This window comes from Schistocerca gregaria, chromosome 6 (genome assembly GCF_023897955.1).
Source record: "Schistocerca gregaria isolate iqSchGreg1 chromosome 6, iqSchGreg1.2, whole genome shotgun sequence".
Lineage (NCBI taxonomy): Eukaryota > Metazoa > Arthropoda > Insecta > Orthoptera > Acrididae > Schistocerca > Schistocerca gregaria.
Window position 1 is genome coordinate 254072431 of NC_064925.1, and position 20524 is coordinate 254092954.

General features: G+C 39.9%; 1 protein-coding gene across 1 annotated transcript in view; it reads right to left on the reverse strand.

Moving 5' to 3' along the window:
- The window catches only part of LOC126278818 (neural-cadherin-like), a 157233-nt gene that overhangs the window by 35665 nt on the left and 101044 nt on the right, over positions 1-20524 (reverse strand). Inside the window, exons 15-18 of the mRNA XM_049979092.1 lie at positions 19167-19280; positions 18905-19091; positions 10969-11158; positions 2618-2856 (exon numbers count right to left, since the gene is read on the reverse strand). Coding sequence (XP_049835049.1) covers positions 2618-2856; positions 10969-11158; positions 18905-19091; positions 19167-19280 — 730 coding nt within the window. The remainder of the gene's footprint in view (positions 1-2617; positions 2857-10968; positions 11159-18904; positions 19092-19166; positions 19281-20524) is intronic.

Sequence of the window (20524 nt, forward strand, 5' to 3'; positions counted from 1 at the left end):
GTTTGCTGTTCTATAAGACCTTGCAATAGTTGCTCTAAAGTAGCCATGGAAACATGTGGGTCAGCGATGGAAAAGAAAAATCCCATCCTCATCACCAATTGTTATAACTTGAAGTTGAGCAAATAAATTTCAAGGAAGATGCAATACATGAAAGTCACAGATCAAGTAAACAGAGTAAGATGTGTGTACACTTTAACAGTCAAATCATAACTGCAGCTGCTGGCTGGCTGGCCACTGGCCGCTTAGGTGGCGCTGCTGCTGTTGCATGGCTGGCAGACAGCGCCACATGTAGAGGACACGCGTAACTGCGTGACGGCACTTTGAAAGATCGGTGTGTCACAACACCTACTGCATTTATCCTTGAGTATCCTTCTACAATTCTTACCCTCTGCCATTAACAGACTAACAATTCCTTCCATCTCAAGTAGCTCCTATCAACCAATTCTTTCTTTTAGTCAAGTTGCGCCATAATTTTTCTTCTCTCAAGTCAATTTAGAACCTCCTTATTAGTTATCTGATCATCTAATATTGAACGTTTTTCTGTTGCATTACATCTGAATAGCTTCTATTTCTTCCTTTAGCCTTTGGTAACCAATTTCCCAAATTGAAAGGGAGCAGGTGCTAATTTTGGTACAGTCCAAGTATTTCATTTCCCTGGTGCCCTTCTTATCAACACAAGGACCATAAATAAGCTAAATTGGGTAGAAGGTGTGGGGACAATGGGTTAAAGGAGACTGGGGCCAGGAGGGTTACAGCAGTGAAGGATCTTTTGCAAGAAAAACTCCCATTTGTGTAGTTCAGAAAAATAGGTAGTGAAGGGAAGGACTCAGAGGGCCCAGGTTGTGAAGAAGCCATTGAACTCGAGCATGTTGTGCTCAGATGCTTGTTGTACTCCTGGGTGGTCAACTTTGTTCTTGCCCACATTTCTGCAGTGCCCATTCATTCTGTTGGTCATACTGAGATAAAAAGCTGCCCAGTGACTGTAGCATGGTTAGTATATGACATGGCTGCTTTCACAGGTGACCTGCCTCCTATGGAATACCATAAGAATGTGACAAGATTGGAAAAGGAAGCACTGGGTGGGCGGATTGTGTAGATCTTGCATTGGGTCTTCCCATGTGGCAAGAGGTTGGAGGTAGGAGTGACATAGGGATGGACCAGGATATTGTTTTTAAGTTGCGTGAGTGGCTGAATAAGACTGTAGGACACCCTAAGTGAGATCCCTTCCATCTCTCATGAAGTATATTCCATTTACCTTCCAACTTATGCAAAATTCTGGTCCATCGCTATGCTACTTCCATTCCCAACCCATTGCCACAGGTGTCATACCCCTGTGGAAGCCCAGATGCAAGACCTGCCCAATCCATCCACCAAGCACTTCCTACAACAGTCCTCTAACAGGGTTATCCTATCCCAACAGAGGCAGCACACCTCTGAAAGCAGCCACATTATATACTAACTGCTGCAATCACTACACAGTTTTTTACAACCAGCCAGCTGTTCACCAGACTGAATGGCCACCAAGAAACACTGGCCAAGAGCAGACTTGACCACCCAGTGATACAGAATGCAGCTAAGCACAACATGCCGAAGTTCAGTGGCTACTTCACAATCAAGGGCATCTGAATTCTTCCCTCCATCAAAACCTTTTCTGAACTACACAGATGGGAGTTACTCTTGCAACACACCCTTTGTGCCCATAACACTCCTGGCCTCAGGCTCCTTTAACACACTCTCCCCACACCCTTTACCCAACAGTTTTCTCTTTCTCTGTCCTGTCACACCCCACTCCCCCCAATCAACAACATCATGCCATCATCATCATCATCATCATCATCATCATCATCATCTTCATAATAATCATCATGTGCAACACCCCACCAACTCCGGTATGCTTGTATCATAGGATAATACTTGGTTGTAACAGCCAAGTAACTGCCTACTGTGTGAATGATGGATGTATGGAAAGCAGATGTAAGTCTTAAGACTGTAAATATAGGAATTTCAATTTTAAATCTTGTACATAATCTGACTATTCTTAACTGAGGATCACTGAAATGAATAATTTACTTTAATTTTTGACAATACTTGGTTGTAATAGCCAAGAAACTAGCAAATGTCTGAATGATGGATTGAATGAAAGCAGACATAAGTATTAAACCTGTAAATATTAGAAGTTTAAATTTATTCATCTACATAATTTTACTGTTTATTGACTGAGGACCATTAAAATTAATGAAACTCAAGTTTTTCTTATTACATTTTTGTAATGTGTTTATCTGACATGTTCCACACCCAGGAGGATTCCCTCTTTTATGGATCTATGGAATTAATAATTAATCTAATCTAACCATGTAGCGAGCACTTGCCTCTGCTTCGGTGTGTGTGTGTGTGTGTGTGTGTGTGTGTGTGTGTGTGTGTGTGTGAGTAGCCTAACTCAACAAAGGATGTTTTCTTTCACTTGCATGTGTCATCTTGTGAATGTTTATTTTCACCTTGTGAATGTTATTAAATAAACTGCATACACGGTATATGCCAATATGAACAATCAAAGTTTTCTCAGCTAATCATGACATTTTCCAGTTCATAGTTATTGCAAAGGATATTACATACTTACCAAATATGCAAATAAAGCAAGTTATTATTGCTACTAAGGCACTGGGACTAAGTTGGAAAATTTGGCTTTCAAGTACAGATTCACAGTTTGGCCCTAATGTCCCATCAGGACAAGAACAATTATACTGTGACAGAATGTCTTGAGAAATGCACATGCCCCCATTCCAGCACGGCAGTTGTGAACATCCATTGTTATCTGTGCAGTCATTGTTACCAAATTTCAGTACTTCTTCTGCACACCTGAAATAAGTAAAAAACATAAACCAAACGCTGTCCTATAAATTATTTTGCATTTTGTTTTGAATAAATATAAAAAAAAAAACTGGGATCAGTGAAGAAATGTGTCATCTTGAGAACATCAAATGGAGGGTTTATTAAGGGGAGAAATTGATATACTAATTAAATTTTAAAACTTGTGTCAGTGCACAAAATTCATGACAATAATGGAAATTCCTGGATGGATCAATAAGTAAAATAAGGGGAAGAGAACCACTCACCTATACTGAATTGATGGGTGGAGGGCAGAAACATGTATTGACACTAGCTTTTGACCACTTGCTCTTTTTTTTGCCAAAATTACACACATTCACAACACAGCCACATTTACACATGTGTTTGGATGTCTGGGGAATTGTGTGTGTGATTGTGTCTACTTTTTCTAAAAAAAGATTGAGTGCTCAAAAGCTAGTGTGAATGCTATTTCCTATTATTTGCTTTTGTGCTCCAAACACTAATCTGCTTGCTATAGGTGAATGGTTGTCTATCACTGATTGCATGTAGTACGTGAAAGTAACTACAGTAAGTGAGTTGACAGAAAACAGTTTCTGAAATTTCTCTCTCTCTCTCTCTCTCTCTCTCTCTCTCTCCCCTCCCCCCCCCCCCCCCTCTCTCTCTCTCTCTCTCTCTCTCTCTCTCTCTCTCTCTCTCTCTCTCTCTCTCTCTCTCTCTTTCAAGTTAACAGCACTATCAAGCCTATCAAGCTTGATGTATTCCTTCATTACAATGTAATACAGTCACAATTTATCCATTTACAAGTACATTTTATACACAGTGACCTCAACAGTCTGTGTTTTGTATTCCACAATTTGTTTTTTACTCAACTGGAATTTCACAACTGACAGCATACTATCTATGTTCAGGTTAATGTGCACCTAGAGTACTGTGATACTGAGAGACATCCAAATTCTTAGCTTTACAACTCACAGAAGAAAGGAGGACAGGTTTTGGAAGGAGGGCAAATCACTCAAACCCCAAGTTGTTTTGTTTTGTTTTAGAGTGCAAAAACAACTAAAGTCATACATGTCCATCTCAGAACCATAGAACATGAAGGTGAAAAAGGAGTTAAAAGTGACTACATGTTAAGCTAAGCTGACAGAAGGAAAGACAGTTAAAAATAGGGACTTACTCTGAGAAAGGTCCATAAAATATGTCATAGAGACAATGGAGGTCCTGAACTAAAGATCAAATGTCCTTCACCATCTTGCTATCATGGGTAAAAAGTAAAATGTGGTCAACAGCCTGCATGATGTTTGCTAAAAAGGCTGATAACTCAAGATGGCAAAGACAAATTAGAACATAAGAGGTTAAAAAGAAGGCATTCAGTCAGGAGATGGTGAACCTCAAAGGTTGATGACAATGAGCACTAAGTGTGAGGGATCACCACTTAACAAATGGCAATGGCTAAAAAGATAGTGCCCAATACACAACCTAGTTAAAACGATCTCCTCACGGTCAGAGCACCCAGAGGAGGTTGGAGAGGTTTAATTCTGTGGAGCTTGTCCCCATGAAGTGAAAACCATTGATGATGCCGAAGTGACACCACCTGCTGAAAGACAGCGATACAGAGATCATTGGAGGGAATGGAAGAACTAGCGACCTGAGGTAGGAGGGCTGTAGCCTTGGCTGCAGTGTCAGTGGCCTTGTTTCCTGTCAGATGGACATGACCAGGGGCAAACATTAACATTACAGTGGATCAATCAAGAGTGAACAAGTGGAAGATTTCCTGGCCCCTTTGCACTAAGGGATGGACTGTGTACAGCACAGAGAGGCTCTGAATGGCAATGAGAGAGTTGGAGAAAATAACACAACTGAAAAGCCTATGTTGCCAGATGTATTGTGTAGTATGATACAGGGCGAAGACCTCCACTGTAAATACTGGCTGAACGGATGCCATGATGGTGGATTATTTGAGACAGAGTAAGATGGACAGACATGCACATGCATAAATGAAACACCCGTAGTCTAGTTTCTAGCTGACAAGGGATTGGTACAAATGGAGGAGGATGATCTAATCTGCTCACCAGGAAGTACCACTGAGAACACATAGGACATTGAGGGGCCAGGTTCACTGGGCTGCCAGGTAAAGCACATGAGAGGACCAAGAACGTTTCCTATCGAGCATGAGCCCCAGGGATTTTGTAGTTTCAGTAAACTGAAGAGCAACAGGCACTAGATGTAAAGACAGTTGAAGAAACCCACTGCGCCACCAAAAATTCAAACAAATAGTTTTGTCAGTGGAAAAGTGAAAGCCATTGTTGCTGTTCCATGAGTAAAGACTATCGAGACAACACTGAAAATGCCACCAAAGAAGATGAGTCCATGGAGAAACGCAATAGATTGCAAAATTGTCAACAAAAAGAGAGCCTGAGATGCCCAGTGGGGACAGGCCATAATAAGGTTAATGGCTATAGCAAAGAGGATGATGCTCAGAACGGAGCCCTGAGGCACAGCTTTTTTCTGGGATAAAGGTATCAGACAAGGCAGAATGCACATGTAACATGAAAACTCAGTCTTTGAAAAATTCCTGAAGGAAATGAGGCAGGTGGCCTCAGAAGCCCCACGTGTAGAGAGTGTGGAGGATACCAGTCCTCCAGCAGGTGTCATATGCTTTCTCCAAATCAAGAAACATGGTCACAGTCTGGTATTCCCATAGTAAACCATTCATGACATGGCTAGACAAAGTGACGAGATGGTCAACTGCTCAAAATCCACATTGTGCAGTGGTTAGCAAATTGTGAGACTCAAGCCACCATATCAGTCAGGCATGAATCATATGTTCCTTCACCTTGCAAACACAGCTGGTGAGAGAAATGGCATGGTAGCTAGAAGGAAGGTGTTTGTCCTTACCAGGCTTAGGTATGGGTATGACAGTGGCTTCACACCAGTGTCTGGGAAACATACCCTCTGTCCACATGCAACTGTACATTTGAAGGAAAAAGTGGTTGCCTACATGAGAAAGTGCTGCAACATCTGAATGGTGAACATCGTTCAGCACTGGAGTGGAGGATTGGGATGAAGTGAGAGCATCATCTAGCTCCCTCATCATAAAAGCGGCTTTGTAGCATTCATGATTCTGAGAAGAGAAGGGTATTTCCCAAGCCTCATCCACTTGTTCCTGATGGAGAAATACAGGTGATAGTGTGGGGCTCCAAATCTCCACAAAATAGCAGCTCAAGGTTTTGTCCGCTATGACACCATTTGCTACTGTCAGACCTGAAATTGGGGAATTGACCTTGGTCCCAGTAGGCCAACACAGGCTGGCCCGCATGACAGAAGATGGAGTGGAACTGTTAAAAGAACTAGTAAAGGAAATCCAGCTTGCTGTTTTGCTATCCCAAAGAATACAATTACTGCACTCGCAACTGTTTATAATGAATGCAGTTCGTCATCTTAGGATGATGGTTAAGAACCCGGAGTGCAAATCTTTGTACACAAATTGCATCATGGCACACCTCAGTCCACCAAGCAATGAGGACATGGCATGGTAAAGATGAAGTTTGAGGAATGGAATGTGGTGGTAAGGATAATGTTTGTAATGGGTGCTACCTGATCATGGGGAAATGCTGTTCATCAAAAATCGCCACGGAGGAGTAAAGCCTCCAGTTGGCTTTATAAAGCTACCTTGTGGGCTTGCAATAGGTGGGGTAGAAGCCAGCATATGGATAGCACACTGTAAATGGTCGCTTGAGTACACGTCAGAGAGAATGGACCACTCAAGGTGATGGGCAAGCTGGGCAGTGCAGAACGAGAGGTCCAAATAGGAATAGGTGTGCGTGGAATCTTAAATGTATGTGGGTCCTACAGTGTAAAGGCAGATGAGGTTGATTTGATTGAGAAGGTCAGCCAGGACGGCATCACTCTGACAGGTTCTGGGAGAGCCCCAAAGGGGATGGTGTGCATTGAAGTCACTGAGCAACAAAAATGAATGAGAGAGTTGCCCAATAAGTTGGAGGAAGTCTGCCCTGGTGACATAACATGACGGTGGGATGTAGGTGGTACAAAGAGCAAAGGTGAAGCGAAGAAGGAAAATGTCTACTGCATCAACTCACAGCCAGGTGAGATGGTTTGAATATGAATGTCATTCTGGATGTGCAGCATGACTCCCCCAAGAGATGGAATGCCGTCCTCAGGGGGAAGGTTAAAGTGGACCGCAAAGAAATGCATGAGGTCAAAGCCGTTGTGCGGATGCAATTTTGCTTCTTGAAGGCAGAGAACAAGTAGGAATTGTGTTTCCAAGAGCAACCATAATTGCTACTTGTTGGAACTAAAGCCGCATATATTCTATTGGAGGAGAGGCATGACAGGGAAAGGGGAGGAGGGAAAAAATGAAAGTGTGTCACCTTGGTGGCTGCTGAGTGCCAGTGTTCAAAGACACTCTGCTGCAAGGCACAAAGGTTGGAGGATCCTGCTCTATGAGATCTACAGAGGCATCAGCATTCTCCCTCAGTTGGTCTGCGGAGTCCAGAGCAGAAAATCGATTGGTGGTGACCGTCAGTGACACAGAGTTTGGCCAGGTGAAGGTATCATGCAGCAACACCCTTGAAGAGGATCTTTGAGTCAGAGGAAGAGGAGACCGTTTGCCTTTGTTTGATTTCTTTGAGCCTTTGCAGCTGACAGATGAAGTTTCGGAAGTTTGTTGGCTGGAGGCACATAAAAAATCTTTGTGGGAGTATTCTTTCCATCCCATCTGACTTGCTGGTTGTATAGCAGGTGATTTCGCCAGGTGAGACAAAAATTTGGTGGCTTGTTGCACAGCTGGAGGAGGAGGAGGAGATGGGAATGCTACCATGACACTGGGTGATTTTACAACCACAGTGCTGAATTTGAAATTGCAACTCTGTGTGGCGATGTCCTTCATGAGTTAGATGTGGCAAGAATGATACCGTAAGTGATGGATTGTAAAATGCAGGGCTTCCAACTAGCCAACAACTTGCATGTGTCAGGGTAGGGCACTTTTTCCTTCACTCAGATCTTCTGAATGGCCCGCTCATCAGGATACATGAGACATTCTCAGGAGGAGGCTGCATGGTTGCCATTGCAATTGATTTAGCAGGGAGGAGGGGGAGGGCAATCACCCTGGTGAGCATCCCTACCACAGGTAACAGATTTGGCCAGGTGTCGACAGGACATTTGAGTGTGGTTGTAAAGATAACACTGGTAGCAGCACATTAGGTTCAGAATTTACGGTTGGACTGTGATGATTTCATAGCCTGCTTTGATCTTTGATGGAAGTCCTACTCTATCGAACATGAGAAAAAGAGTTTATGTGCGCAGTAAGGATGCATATATATTTTTCATTACCTGATGGACTGCTGTGACGTCCTGATCAGAGAGGTAAATTTGGATTTCTGCCTTGGTCAGACCATCAAGCAGCCTAATGTAAATAACACTGTGTGGAGAATTCAGCATTTGATGGGCCTCAGCATGAACAGGATAGCCATAATGAAGTAAAGCTGCAAGCAGTTGCTGTGCTTGAGAATCATAATTAGTCTCCAAAAGCAAAGTGCACTGTATAAACAAGAGCATGATTTCAAGGACCGGCAGTTGCATCAACACCTTTCTGAATATTAAATGGATTAACCATAGCAAAGGACAGTGAATTATTAGCCACACACCATTTACACTTAGTAGACATAGACTGAGAAAAAGATAAGTGGCTTATTGTGAGAAAATCACCCATGATTGCCAGCATCTCTGATGGTGCACCCCTTCTAACTGGGGGGTCCCCTCTGAGGGTGGCAAACTCACCTTAGGTGATTGTTCACACTTCAGGTCATACCTCCCAAACACCTGACAGAGGGACCAATTGACAATTTGAGAAGGTAAGAGGTCACCCCTTCCTGGGTTGGGCCTGTACCAGGGGGTACATAGGAACACTACCTGTCAACCTGGGGATGGGAATTGTGTGTTACCCAGCACCTGTTATGCATCAGAGGCATGAACCAGCCTTCAGGAGCACACAGGGAGGAAGGGGAAAAGAGGAACCTCAAACATCAAAGCAGAGTAAGGATAGTAGAAGGGAAGCAAAGAAAGAAAAAATGAATGAAAAAACAGTGGGGGACTGTTCTGATGACAGGCTACTGAAAATTCAGAATATATTCCCAAAAATACTCAAGACATGTTCCCCAGGGGAGGTGAAAAAGAATGGCAGGAGGATAGACATGCAGCACTGAAGGACCATGTCTATTGTGCTGAAATGAGGTAGAAATTTTAAGAGGAAGGGGTCAGAGAGAGAGAGAGAGAGAGAGAGAGAGAGAGAGAGAGTATGAGATCAAAGACAGTATTCTGGTAAGCACTGTACTGGTTTCAATACAGAGATTCTCTCCTCCTATCATCTCTGGGCTATGGAGTGTCTTGCTTGGCAGTACTGATGTATTGGACCGGAAATTGACATCATGTAACCACACTCACCTTGCTTCAGAGAGCACATGGCTGCACTTATATTATTCTGAAAGTAGCTGTTAATATGTGCACTACACTTGCCTACTTGCATATCACTTGCTTACTCCTATTTTGCTTGCTTGCTTACTTTGTTATGTTTTATTTTTGTTTCTGTTTTTTAGCTGCTGCTGGAATCTACTATTTTTTATATAGTTTATGTTATTGAAGAGACAAATACAGTAAGCAGGACCAAAATGATATAGGTTGCAGTAGTTATTCAGAAGTGAAGAAAGTTGCATGGTACAGAGTACTCCTGCAGAGTTGCTTCAAACTAGTCTTCTAACTGAAGATCATAACAACAACAACAACTATTAAAAAAAATCAGTCTCTATAATGTAAATACATGGTAAAACTTGAGTACCAAAATTGTTAAACAGGGGTTTACAGGAGTTTCTAGGTTTACATCCTTTATGATTTATAATGGCTTTTTTTGTATTGTGAAAATTTGCTTATCAAATCATCCCAGAATATGACTTCATATTGGTAGTAATCTAGATTTCACTTTTAGACTGAATAAATCTTAATAATTTTAACTTCACTGGGAGGAAGATGTTATGAGCCACCTTTACCCTTGATATAGATGCCCAGAAAAATATGAAAGTTTTGTGTCATATATCAAATGCTAAAAGAGAAGTCTTTATGAAATTTGGAGGTATTTCAACTTAGTTTAGATAAACAACTATACAACTTTAAAATATTTTATTGGCACAGAGTAATAATTATATTTAAAATATCCATATGAATGTATTTAAAGTAATCCCCAATGTTCCCCTGGAGTATGGTGTGATCTCATTGTATTCATTTTGTGAGAACAATTTCAGTACCATAATACATTTCTCAAAATTTAATGTGCAATGATAATTAACTTGGCCATGTATGTTACAATAAATGTTGACTACTGTTTTATTTTGAGTCTGCTTCTACAACAGGATCACACACATCTGTTGCAAAAATAGCAACCACACACTTTCTTTCTGCCAGGCAGAAGTTCTTAAGCACACATGAATTGTAATTAGCACCACAGTTTTCTTTTTAATTGCCGTCAGCCATTTTAGTATACTTGCTAATTTGTTTACTGCTTGTAGATAACTGGGGGATCAAAATGAGGAAAAGTACATGAATTTTAAAGTTACAAACATACAATAATCCACTCAGGCATAGAGTTCCACATCAGCAGTTCATCTGTCATTGCAGCCAACTGTGCACAGCAGCTAGTCACATGGTCCGAAATGTCAATACAGCCGGCTGTTTTTCTGGTGTGACACACTCCCCATTGAACTAATGCTGGAATATTGCTTACCAATGTACTAACTTTGACCTGCCACTTCCATTTTCACTTTTATCTCCCTTTGTCCTCAGTACAGAGGGTTGTACTTCATTTCTCTACCTAATCTTATGTATCAATGTGTTGTACCACTTTTTAGAACAATATTGCCATTACAGAGGAATACAGACACTGTAATACCATTACAACATTTTTCGTGTTTACTGTAATAAGAAAACCAGATTATGGAACAATGGAAAACGTAGATTATGTTAGACAGATTTTTCTGTGTTAATTACTCATCTAATTAACAAAAAATTATTGTTATATTCATTTGAGAATTATCATCAAAATGCTAGAATACTTACACACATTCATATGAATCTGACATTTCAACACATCGGAGAGGTTCTGGGCAGTTAACAAAGGCACAAGAGTCATTTAATGTACAACCATACACTACATTGTGGGCTACTACTGCCTGCGCCCACTGGGTGGCATTGATCACTGGTGGTAATGGAAGACTTTTTCCATACAGTCTGATGTCATCCATACAACCTGTTACAGATAGTGCACAGTTAATATTCAGCTGGTCATTAATATTTATTCCTTTGCAATCTTTTATCCTAATGTTAAGAATGTATTGTATTTTGTAAATTTCATTTCTAACAACAGCAGCAATAATATTCTAATCCATAATTATACAGAAATAGTTTATGTTGATTAAAGGTTGTATGGTTTTCCAAGAATTACCAATAAAACTAGTTCTATTAATACAAGTAAAATCATTAGTATGTCAGTGCTTGAACTTTCAACAGATGCATTGATTATACAGTACTTTTCCTTCAATACATCTATTTCCCAGTGATCCAAGATCACAACAGAATAACTCCACAATTTGCTATCTGCTATTTAACTGCTCATTTCCTAAAATCTATCAAGAAAATTTCTGTGTCATCTCTTGTATCTGATAAATTTAAACCATTTATCAGCATTGTGAAGACCTCTCTCATTTTGTCCCAAATCTAAGCCCCCTCCTCCATCCCCCTCTTAGATACACAGCTTATGAGAAAGTGAGACTTAAAATTCTCTGGGATTATGTTTAAAGGACTAAATTTATGAACTAAATTATTTGCTTCATAAATACCTCTCAGTCAGCCATATTTAAGATAATGACTGAGTACTTAGATATTATCCTATGCTGTAATTTTTTATATTATCTAAATATGATTGGGGTGAAGTACTGTTAACATTTTATGCTCATGGTAAACCATTCATTACTGCACAGTGATGACCAAGCTGCAAGTTATTTTCAAAATAGTTATATTTACTGTCCTTCAGGATCATTTATTATAGAATCTTCTGGTGGAAACAGAATTGTTCAGTAATTTTAATAATAAGACTGGATGCTCCTAACAGTGGTTTGAGCAAGTAGACTGTTACCAGCAACATTCAAATTAGACTATACAACATGTCATGGAAATGAGTGCAATATACTACATAAACACATGGTTTTAACACTGGTATGTTGAGGGACTTTCAACTGATACAGCTTTCACATTAGTATGATGAACACACCCAGCAATGTGTCTCAAAGTACATTGCTGCATCTTTAAAACTGTAACATCATGAAGTTGGCATACATCTACCTCTACATAGTTACTCTGCGATTCACACTTAAGTGCCTGTCAGAAGGTTCATTGAACCATTTTCATACGACTTCTCTATCATTCCACTCTCGAATGGCTCATGGGAAAAAGGAACATCTAAATCTTTCCGTTTGAGCTCTGATTTCTCTTATTTTATTATATGATCATTTCTCCCTACGTAGGTGGATGTCAACAAAATATTTTCACATTCGGAAGAAAAAGTTGGTGATTGAAATTTCGCAAATAGATCTTGCCGCAAAGAAAACCGCCTTTGTTTCAGTGACTCCCACACCAACTTGTGTATCATATCAGTGACACACTCAACCCTGTTGCACGATAACACGAAATGAGCTGCCCTTCTCTGCACTTCTTTGATGTCCTCTGTCTATCCTACCTGGTAAGGATCCCATACCAAGCAGCAATATTCCAGCAGATGATGGACAAGTGTAATGAAGGCTGTCTCTTCAGTGGGTTTGTCACATCTTCTAAGTGTTCTGCCAACAAAGTGCAGTCTTTGTTTTGCCTTTCCGACAATATTATCTATGTGGTCTTTCCAATTTAAGTTGCTCATAATTGTAATTCCTAGGTATTTGGTCAAATTGACAGCCCTTAGTTTTGTGCGATTTATCGTATACCCAAAATTTATCCCATTTCTTTTAGTACCCATGTGGACGACCTTGCACTTTTCTTTGTTTAGTGCCAATTGCCACTTTTCGCACCATACGGAAATTCTATCCAGATAACTTTGCAATTGGCATTGATCATCTGATGATTTTACTAGGCGGAAAATTACAGCATCCTCTATAAACAGTCTAAGGGAGCTGCTCAGATTATCACCTAGATCATTTATGTAAATCAGGAAACATAGAGGGCCTATGACACTACCTTGTGGAACACCAGATCTCACTTCTGTTCTGCTCGATGATTTACTGTCCATCACTATGAACTGTGACCTCTCTGAGAGGAAATCACGAATCTAGTCACACAACTGAGACGATACTCCATATGCATGCAATTTGATTAATAGTCACTTGTGAGGAATGGTATCAAAAGCCTTATGGAAATCTAGGAATATGGAATCGATCTGAGATCCCTAGTTGACAGGACTCATTACTTCATGGGAATAAAGAGCTAGCTGTATTGCACAAGAATGATATTTTCTGAATCCATGTTGGTTATGTATCAATAAGTCATTTTCCTCAAGGTGATTCATAATGTTTGAGTACAGTATATGCTCCAAAATCCTACTGCAAATTGAGGTCAGTGATATGGGTCTGTAATTCAATGGGTTACTCCTATTTCCTTTCTTGAATATTGGTGTGCCCTATGCTACTTTCCAGTCTTTAGGAACAGACCTTTCGTCAAGTGGGCAGTTGTATATGATTGCTAAGAAAGGCGCTGTAGTGTCTGCATACTCTGAAAGGAACTTGATTGGTATACCATCTGGAGTGGAAGACTTGCCTTTCTTAGGTGATTTGAGTTGTTTCACAACACCTAAGATATGTACTTTCATGTCACACATGTTAACAGCTGTTCTGGTTTTGAATTCTGGAATGTTTACTTCATCTTCTTTCATGAATGAATTACAGAAAACTGTATTTAGTAACTCTGTTTTAGTGGCACAATCATCAGTAACATTCCCATCGCTATAGTGCAGTGACGGTATTGACTAGTTTTTGCTACCGGTGTACTTTACATATGACCAGAATCTCTTTGGGTTATCTACCATATTTTGAGACAATATTTCATTGTGGAAACTATTAAAAGCATCTCGCATTAACGTTCGCACTAAATTTTGAGCTTCCATGAAACTTAGCCAGTCTTGGGGATTTTGCATCCTTATGAATTTGGCATGTTTTTTTTGTTGCTTCTGCAACAGTGTTCTGACATGTTTTATGTACCATGGTTGATCAGTCCTGTCTCTTATTAACTTAAGCAGTATGAATCTATCTATTGCTGTCAATAATGTATCTTTGAATTTGAGCCATATCTGGTCAACACTTACATAATTAGCTTGGAAGGAATGGAGACTCTGTCTTAGGAAGGCATCAAGCGAATTTTTATCTGCTGTTTTAAATAGATATATTTTGCGTTTATTTTTAGTGGTTTGGGTTGATGTGATTTTGAGCCTCGCTACAATGACCTTGTGTCCCTGTATCCGTCATGAAGCTCTCTATTAGATCAAGATTATTTGTGGCAAAGAGGTCAAGTGTGTTTTCACAACCATTTACAATTTGTGTGGGCTCATGAACTAATTGTTCAAAGTAATTCTCAGAGAAAGCATTTAGTACAATTTCAGAAGATGTTTTCTGTCTACCACCAGCTTTGAACATTTATTTTCACCAACAAATCGAGGATAAATTGAAGTCTTCACCAATTATAACTATACGAGTGGGGTATGTATTTGCAATGAGATTCAAGTTTTCTTTGAAGCGTTCAGCTATTATATCATCCGAGTTGGGGGGGGGGGGGGTGTTGGTAGAAGGAGCCAATTATGATTTGACATGGCTGTTGAGTATAACATCCACATTCGCAGGAACTATCTATTTCAACTTCACTACAAGATAAACTACTACCAACAGACACAAACACACTGCCACCTACTTTATTTAATCTATCCTTTCTGAACATGGTTTGTGCCTCTGTAAAAATTTTGGCAGAATTTATTTCCGGCTTTAGCCAGCTTTCTGTTCCTATAACGATTTCAGCTTCAGTGCTTTCTATCAGTGCTTGAAGCTCTGGTACTTTCCCAACACAGCTACGACAATTTACAACTACAATACCAACTGTTGCTTGATCGATTCTTGTCATTTCTTTGCCCTGTACCCTTCGAGACTGGAGCCCTTTTTGGTCTTTTCCAAGACTGTCTAATCTAAAAAAACTGACCAGTCCACGTCTCACAGCTTCTGCTACCTATGTAGCTGCCTTCTGTGTGTAGTGGACACCTGACCTATTTAGCAGAACCTGAAACCCCACCACCCTACGGTGCAAGTTGAGGAATCTGCAGCCTACATGGTCGCAGAACCATCTGAGCCTCTGATTCAGACCCTCCACTTGGCTCTGTACCAAAGGTCCAGAATCGGTCCTGTCTACAATCCTGCAGATGGTGAGCTCTGCCTTCATCTTGCTAGCAAGACTGGCAGTCTTCACCAACACAGATAGCTGCCAGAAACCTGAGAGAATCTCTTCCAATCCATAGCGACACACATCATTATTGCTGACATGAGCCACCACCTGCAATTGGCTGCACCCTGTACCCTTCATGGCATCCGGAAGGACCCTTTCCACATCTTGGATGACTCCCCCCAGTATGCACACTTGTGGCTGTGCTGCCATATCCCTAAGGGTCTCCATCACCCGCCTAACATTGGAGCTCCCAATGACAAGCAATCCCACCCTCTGTGCTTGTCCGGACCTCTCAGGAAGATCAGCCACTTGTTAATTATTAGCATTTCAGTGCAACCACACATAGTCAGTAGGAAGAACGCCATCTAGATTTGGTGTATAAGGGAAGATTACACTGTGAGTTTCTCATTGTGAAATCACATTTGAATGTTAGTTGTTTCAGTGCAAATTGTATTTAAGAAAGAGAATTATCTACCAAAATGTACTGAAATTCAACAGTGGCAGGATCATGGCATATTTAGATCATTTTGTCATCCCATAATATTGTTGCTCATATTAGTTAGGGTACTATGATCAGGCAAATATGGAATCAGTGGATTCAGGAGGGAGATACGTGATGCCCTGCAGAAGCTCAATGGCCCCACACAATTAGCACCTAAGAGAGCAGGTGTCTTGTTTGTTCACTACGATGGAAATGAGCTTGTTGGCAGCAAGATGAGTACCCACAGCTAATGGACCACCAAGGACTATCAACATTGTGATCACTGCTGGGACTTCCCTGGACATGGCATCAGAAACAGACAGGCTGACAGTGTTTTACCTGATGATAGCACCAGACATAGAAGTGGCACCACATCAATTTTTCAGGTAACTCCTGGCTCTACATACAGCATCAAGATGGATTAATCTGTGTTGGAGGCTCTGTATAACAAATGTTGTGAGATTGTTATTGTCTTATTTTATGGGCCCTACACCTGGGATGATGGTATAGCATGCCATTGGGTACACAACATGATCAACTCTGGTTGACATAGTTGGATGTTTGGGCAGCAGGCATTAAAATTCTGCAACATTACAACTGGTGGCTGTGACTTTCCTCTGAAGACCGTGTGACATTATCTTTCAACAAGATAATGCACGATCTCATGCTGCATGTGCCATAGCAAACTACATCGATAAAGAGGACGTTTAAGTGCTGGGTTGGCAGCACATTTTCCAGATCTCTCACCCTCTGAAAACAGCTGGTCATATGTTGCTGAGACACTGGCATGTGACCAGCCAACAACAACTGATGAACTCCGGAATGGCATTGAAAAAGCATGAAATACAGACGCATATTACCCATGCTCCTTTAATTCATTGCCCAGCCATGTTTGAGCCATCTTAGAGCCATTCTCACAACCAGAGGTGGAATGTCTGTGTACTAAATTTTGTATCCTGTGTATCCTGAAATCACTGACAAATTTACTTGTCTCTTCTTCCTGCTACACTGTTCATACACCATAAGGAAAATTTCATTACTTTCTGTAGTCCTAGTGTTGCAGTTTTAATGGTCAACAGTGTAAATGCTATTTCATAATTGTGGTTGCAATCTAAAATATTGCCTGCCTCCCCTCTCCATTCCCTGCAACCTAAGTCCAAATGAATACAATACAACCTCTTTGCTATGATCTTTTGTACTTGCAAATTTATTTATGGTGTGATTCCAAGCCAGAATCACAATATGACCAATGATAAGGAGCAGGAAAAGATACTTGCTTTCTTCCTATTCTGTGGCTCCATGATGGGCAAGATAAACCACCTGCTGAAAAGACAAGATCGAATCAATCTTCAGACCTCTGACAAAAATCCTGTAATTATGTAGATCAGTTACAGATACTGCTGGTCACAGAACACCTAGGGTCTTAAGGATACATTGCAAGCATTACATCAAACAAACAGTACACACTGTAAAAGTACACGGGAAGGACCATGAGAGGTTTTATTGCCTACACTACCCTCAGAAACGTGCTTTAGTTGAATGTGGTTTGGAAAATGATCACCATATCAGATTTCATGAAACAATTGTTGTGGCCCACGCTAACAGCTTCTGGAACTGTGTAATTAAAGAAGCCGTTGAAATAAAAGTCACCAATAGCATCATTAATAGAGACAGCAACTTGCAGCTCAGCTCGGCATGGGATCCAGTGATTGCGCAGTTGGAGCAAGGGCATCAATAGCCAAGTCAACATATGCCCATATACAGTGATGCTGTGAGCACCTGTGACATCAAAGTTGGCAGCTAGTGTTTGTAATGACATAGCAGCAGCCCACTGGCAGTCATACCACTTGCCAGTGGCCAAGAAGTGCTTGGCTGAAGGCTTGTGTAATTTTAATCATTTGAAGTTGCCGGGAACCCAAGGGGTTTTTATTCATTGCTAACCACCATGAGGCTCTGCATTCTTAATTCTAATTCTAATCTCTAGCATTACAATTCATATTTTATTCATGTCTCCACCCTTTATGTCAGCCCTCTTCTGGAATCTTTTATGCTTCTCTATCTCATTTCTGCTGTTAACTTCACTATCCATTACTTATTTATTTCTTTTCCTTTCATTTGCTTTTGTAGTTTCCCACTTCTTGTTATATACTACCACCTAATGTCCTTTCTTTAATATCTGCCAATTTGATTTGAATCCATCTCTGCCTATCATTACCTAGTTTATGTTACAATAATAGAAATTATACAATGAAATAAAAATAATAAAATACAGTAAAAACTAATGACATGCAACCAATTAACTGCCAATGAATACTGAAAATATGAAAAGCATAGATTGCTACCCACACTACATATAGGAGCTGTGAAGTTGTCAGCAGGCAGCATGAAAAAGCTTGCTAATATATATCTAAAATATTAAAGCTTTCAGACAAAAGTCCTTTTTCTGAAGTGTAAAACACAAATATAGCCACATAAATACAATCAGAATATGAATGAATGTGAAAGTGTGTGTTTTCTACTTCAACAGTCCACATTCTCAGTTTTTGTGCATTACACATTTATTTTTCTGGCCAATTCACCATTAATTTGTATTTTGCACTACACATCCCATTGTATCATCTGACTTCTCCATACAATTTCCAAAAAGTTATAATTTTTCACTTTTACTAAATAGAAGAGACTGTTAAGTTTGGACTGCCAGATATTTTTGCTACTTCTTGCTCATGTATGTTTTCTGCTGTCTGTTAAGTTTTCTATTTTTATATGAAAATGTATTACTAGTTATTCCTATTAACTACTACCAGGGTTCCTGATCATTATGAATTATCTAAAAAATAAGGGAAGTATCATATCCTTTTGATTACACCCCCAATTGTCATATAACAAGAGTACTGAAAGTCTATGTTATTAGCAAATCCTGATCACAATATCATGCAGGAATCTAAATTCTGTTAATTTTAATGCTCAGATCTCACTGTTTTCAGCACTGAAGAATAAGTAATTGTGGCAGTTACTTATTACATGCATATAGCTTTAAAAAGTGTGTACCATTTTTAAAATCAGCCTGTATTTCAAATGTCTTAATTCCTGTGTATTCAGCTTTGCCACCTGCATATATCCCTTCTCTTTTATCAGCTACAAGCAGCTGGTGCCCTCTAAAGGAGAATGTCCCATTGTATTGTGCATTTTCACCATCATCAATCTGAAGAAAAGCTGTTGAGCCATAACGAGATGCCTACAAAAGAAAGTTCAATAGTGGGTGAGAGAAATCTACACCACCACCCCATTAATAACTATAAAGTATACTCACTTTCACTGTATGCCAATATCCATCATTTACAGGGATAAAGCACAAGCATATAGCTATCTCTTCAGAATAATAGCTGTTCAAGTTGTAACGAAATACAAGAACACTGTTTCGTATCTGCAACAATGCATATTAATTCACAAAATAAATAACACAGATATGTACAACAAAAGCAGCAATACATCTGGACACTGACAATTCTGAAGTAATGCAGGAGAGAATTTGCTTATAATATTAGCAGTTTGGTAAGATTAGTGTGAGTTAATCATATTACTTTATTTAACTTAAACCTAGGGTCATAGACACACTAATTTACATTCATAAATGTATTAATGCTTCCTTTTGTTGTTGTTGCTGCTGCTGTTGTAGTCTTCATTCCAAAGACTGGCTTGATACAGTCTCCATGATACTCTATCCTAAGCAAGCCCCCTCTCTGAATAACTACTGCAACTTACATGTTTCTGAATCTGCTTACTGTGTTAATCTCTTGGTTTTCCTCTACAATTTTTACTCTCCACACTCCCCTCCAGTATTAAACTGGTGATCTCCTGATGTCTCAGAATGTGTACTACTAACCTAACCATTCTTCTAGTCAGCTAGTGCCACAAATTTCTTTTCTCCTCAATTCTATTTGGTACCTCCTCATTAGAAACATGACCTACCCACTACTCTTCAACATTCTTCTATAGCACCACATTTCAAAAGGTTCTATTCACTTCTTATCTAAACTGTTTATTGTCCATGTTTCACTTTCACACATGGCTACACTTCATATAAATAGTTTCAGGAAAGACTTCTTTACAATTAAATCTATATTTAACATTAAAAATTTCTCTTCTTCAGAAATACTTTTCTTTGCAGTGGCAGTCTAGATTTTATATGCTCTCTACTTCGGTCATCATCAGTTATTTTGTGGCCCAAATAACAAAATTCATCTACCACTTTTAGTGTCTCAATCCCTAAGCTAATTTCCTCAGCAACACCTGGTTTCATTTGACTATGGTCGGCCGCTGTGGCCGAACAGTTCTAGGATCTTCAGTCTGGAACTGCGCAGCTGCTATGGTCACAGGTTTGAATCCTGCCTTGGGCACGGATGTGTGTGATGTCCTTAGATTAGTTAGGTTTAAGTAGTTCTAAGTCTAGGGGACTTATGACCGCAGATGTTAAGTCCCATAATGCTTAGAGACATTTGGACCATTCATTTGACTACATTCCATTATTCTTGTTTTGATTTTCTATATGTTCACCCCATATCCTCCTTTCAACTGCTCTTCCAAGTCCTTAGCTGTCTCTGTCAGGATACAATGTTATTGGCAAACCTTATAGTTTTTATTTCTTCTCCCTGAACTTTAATTCATGCT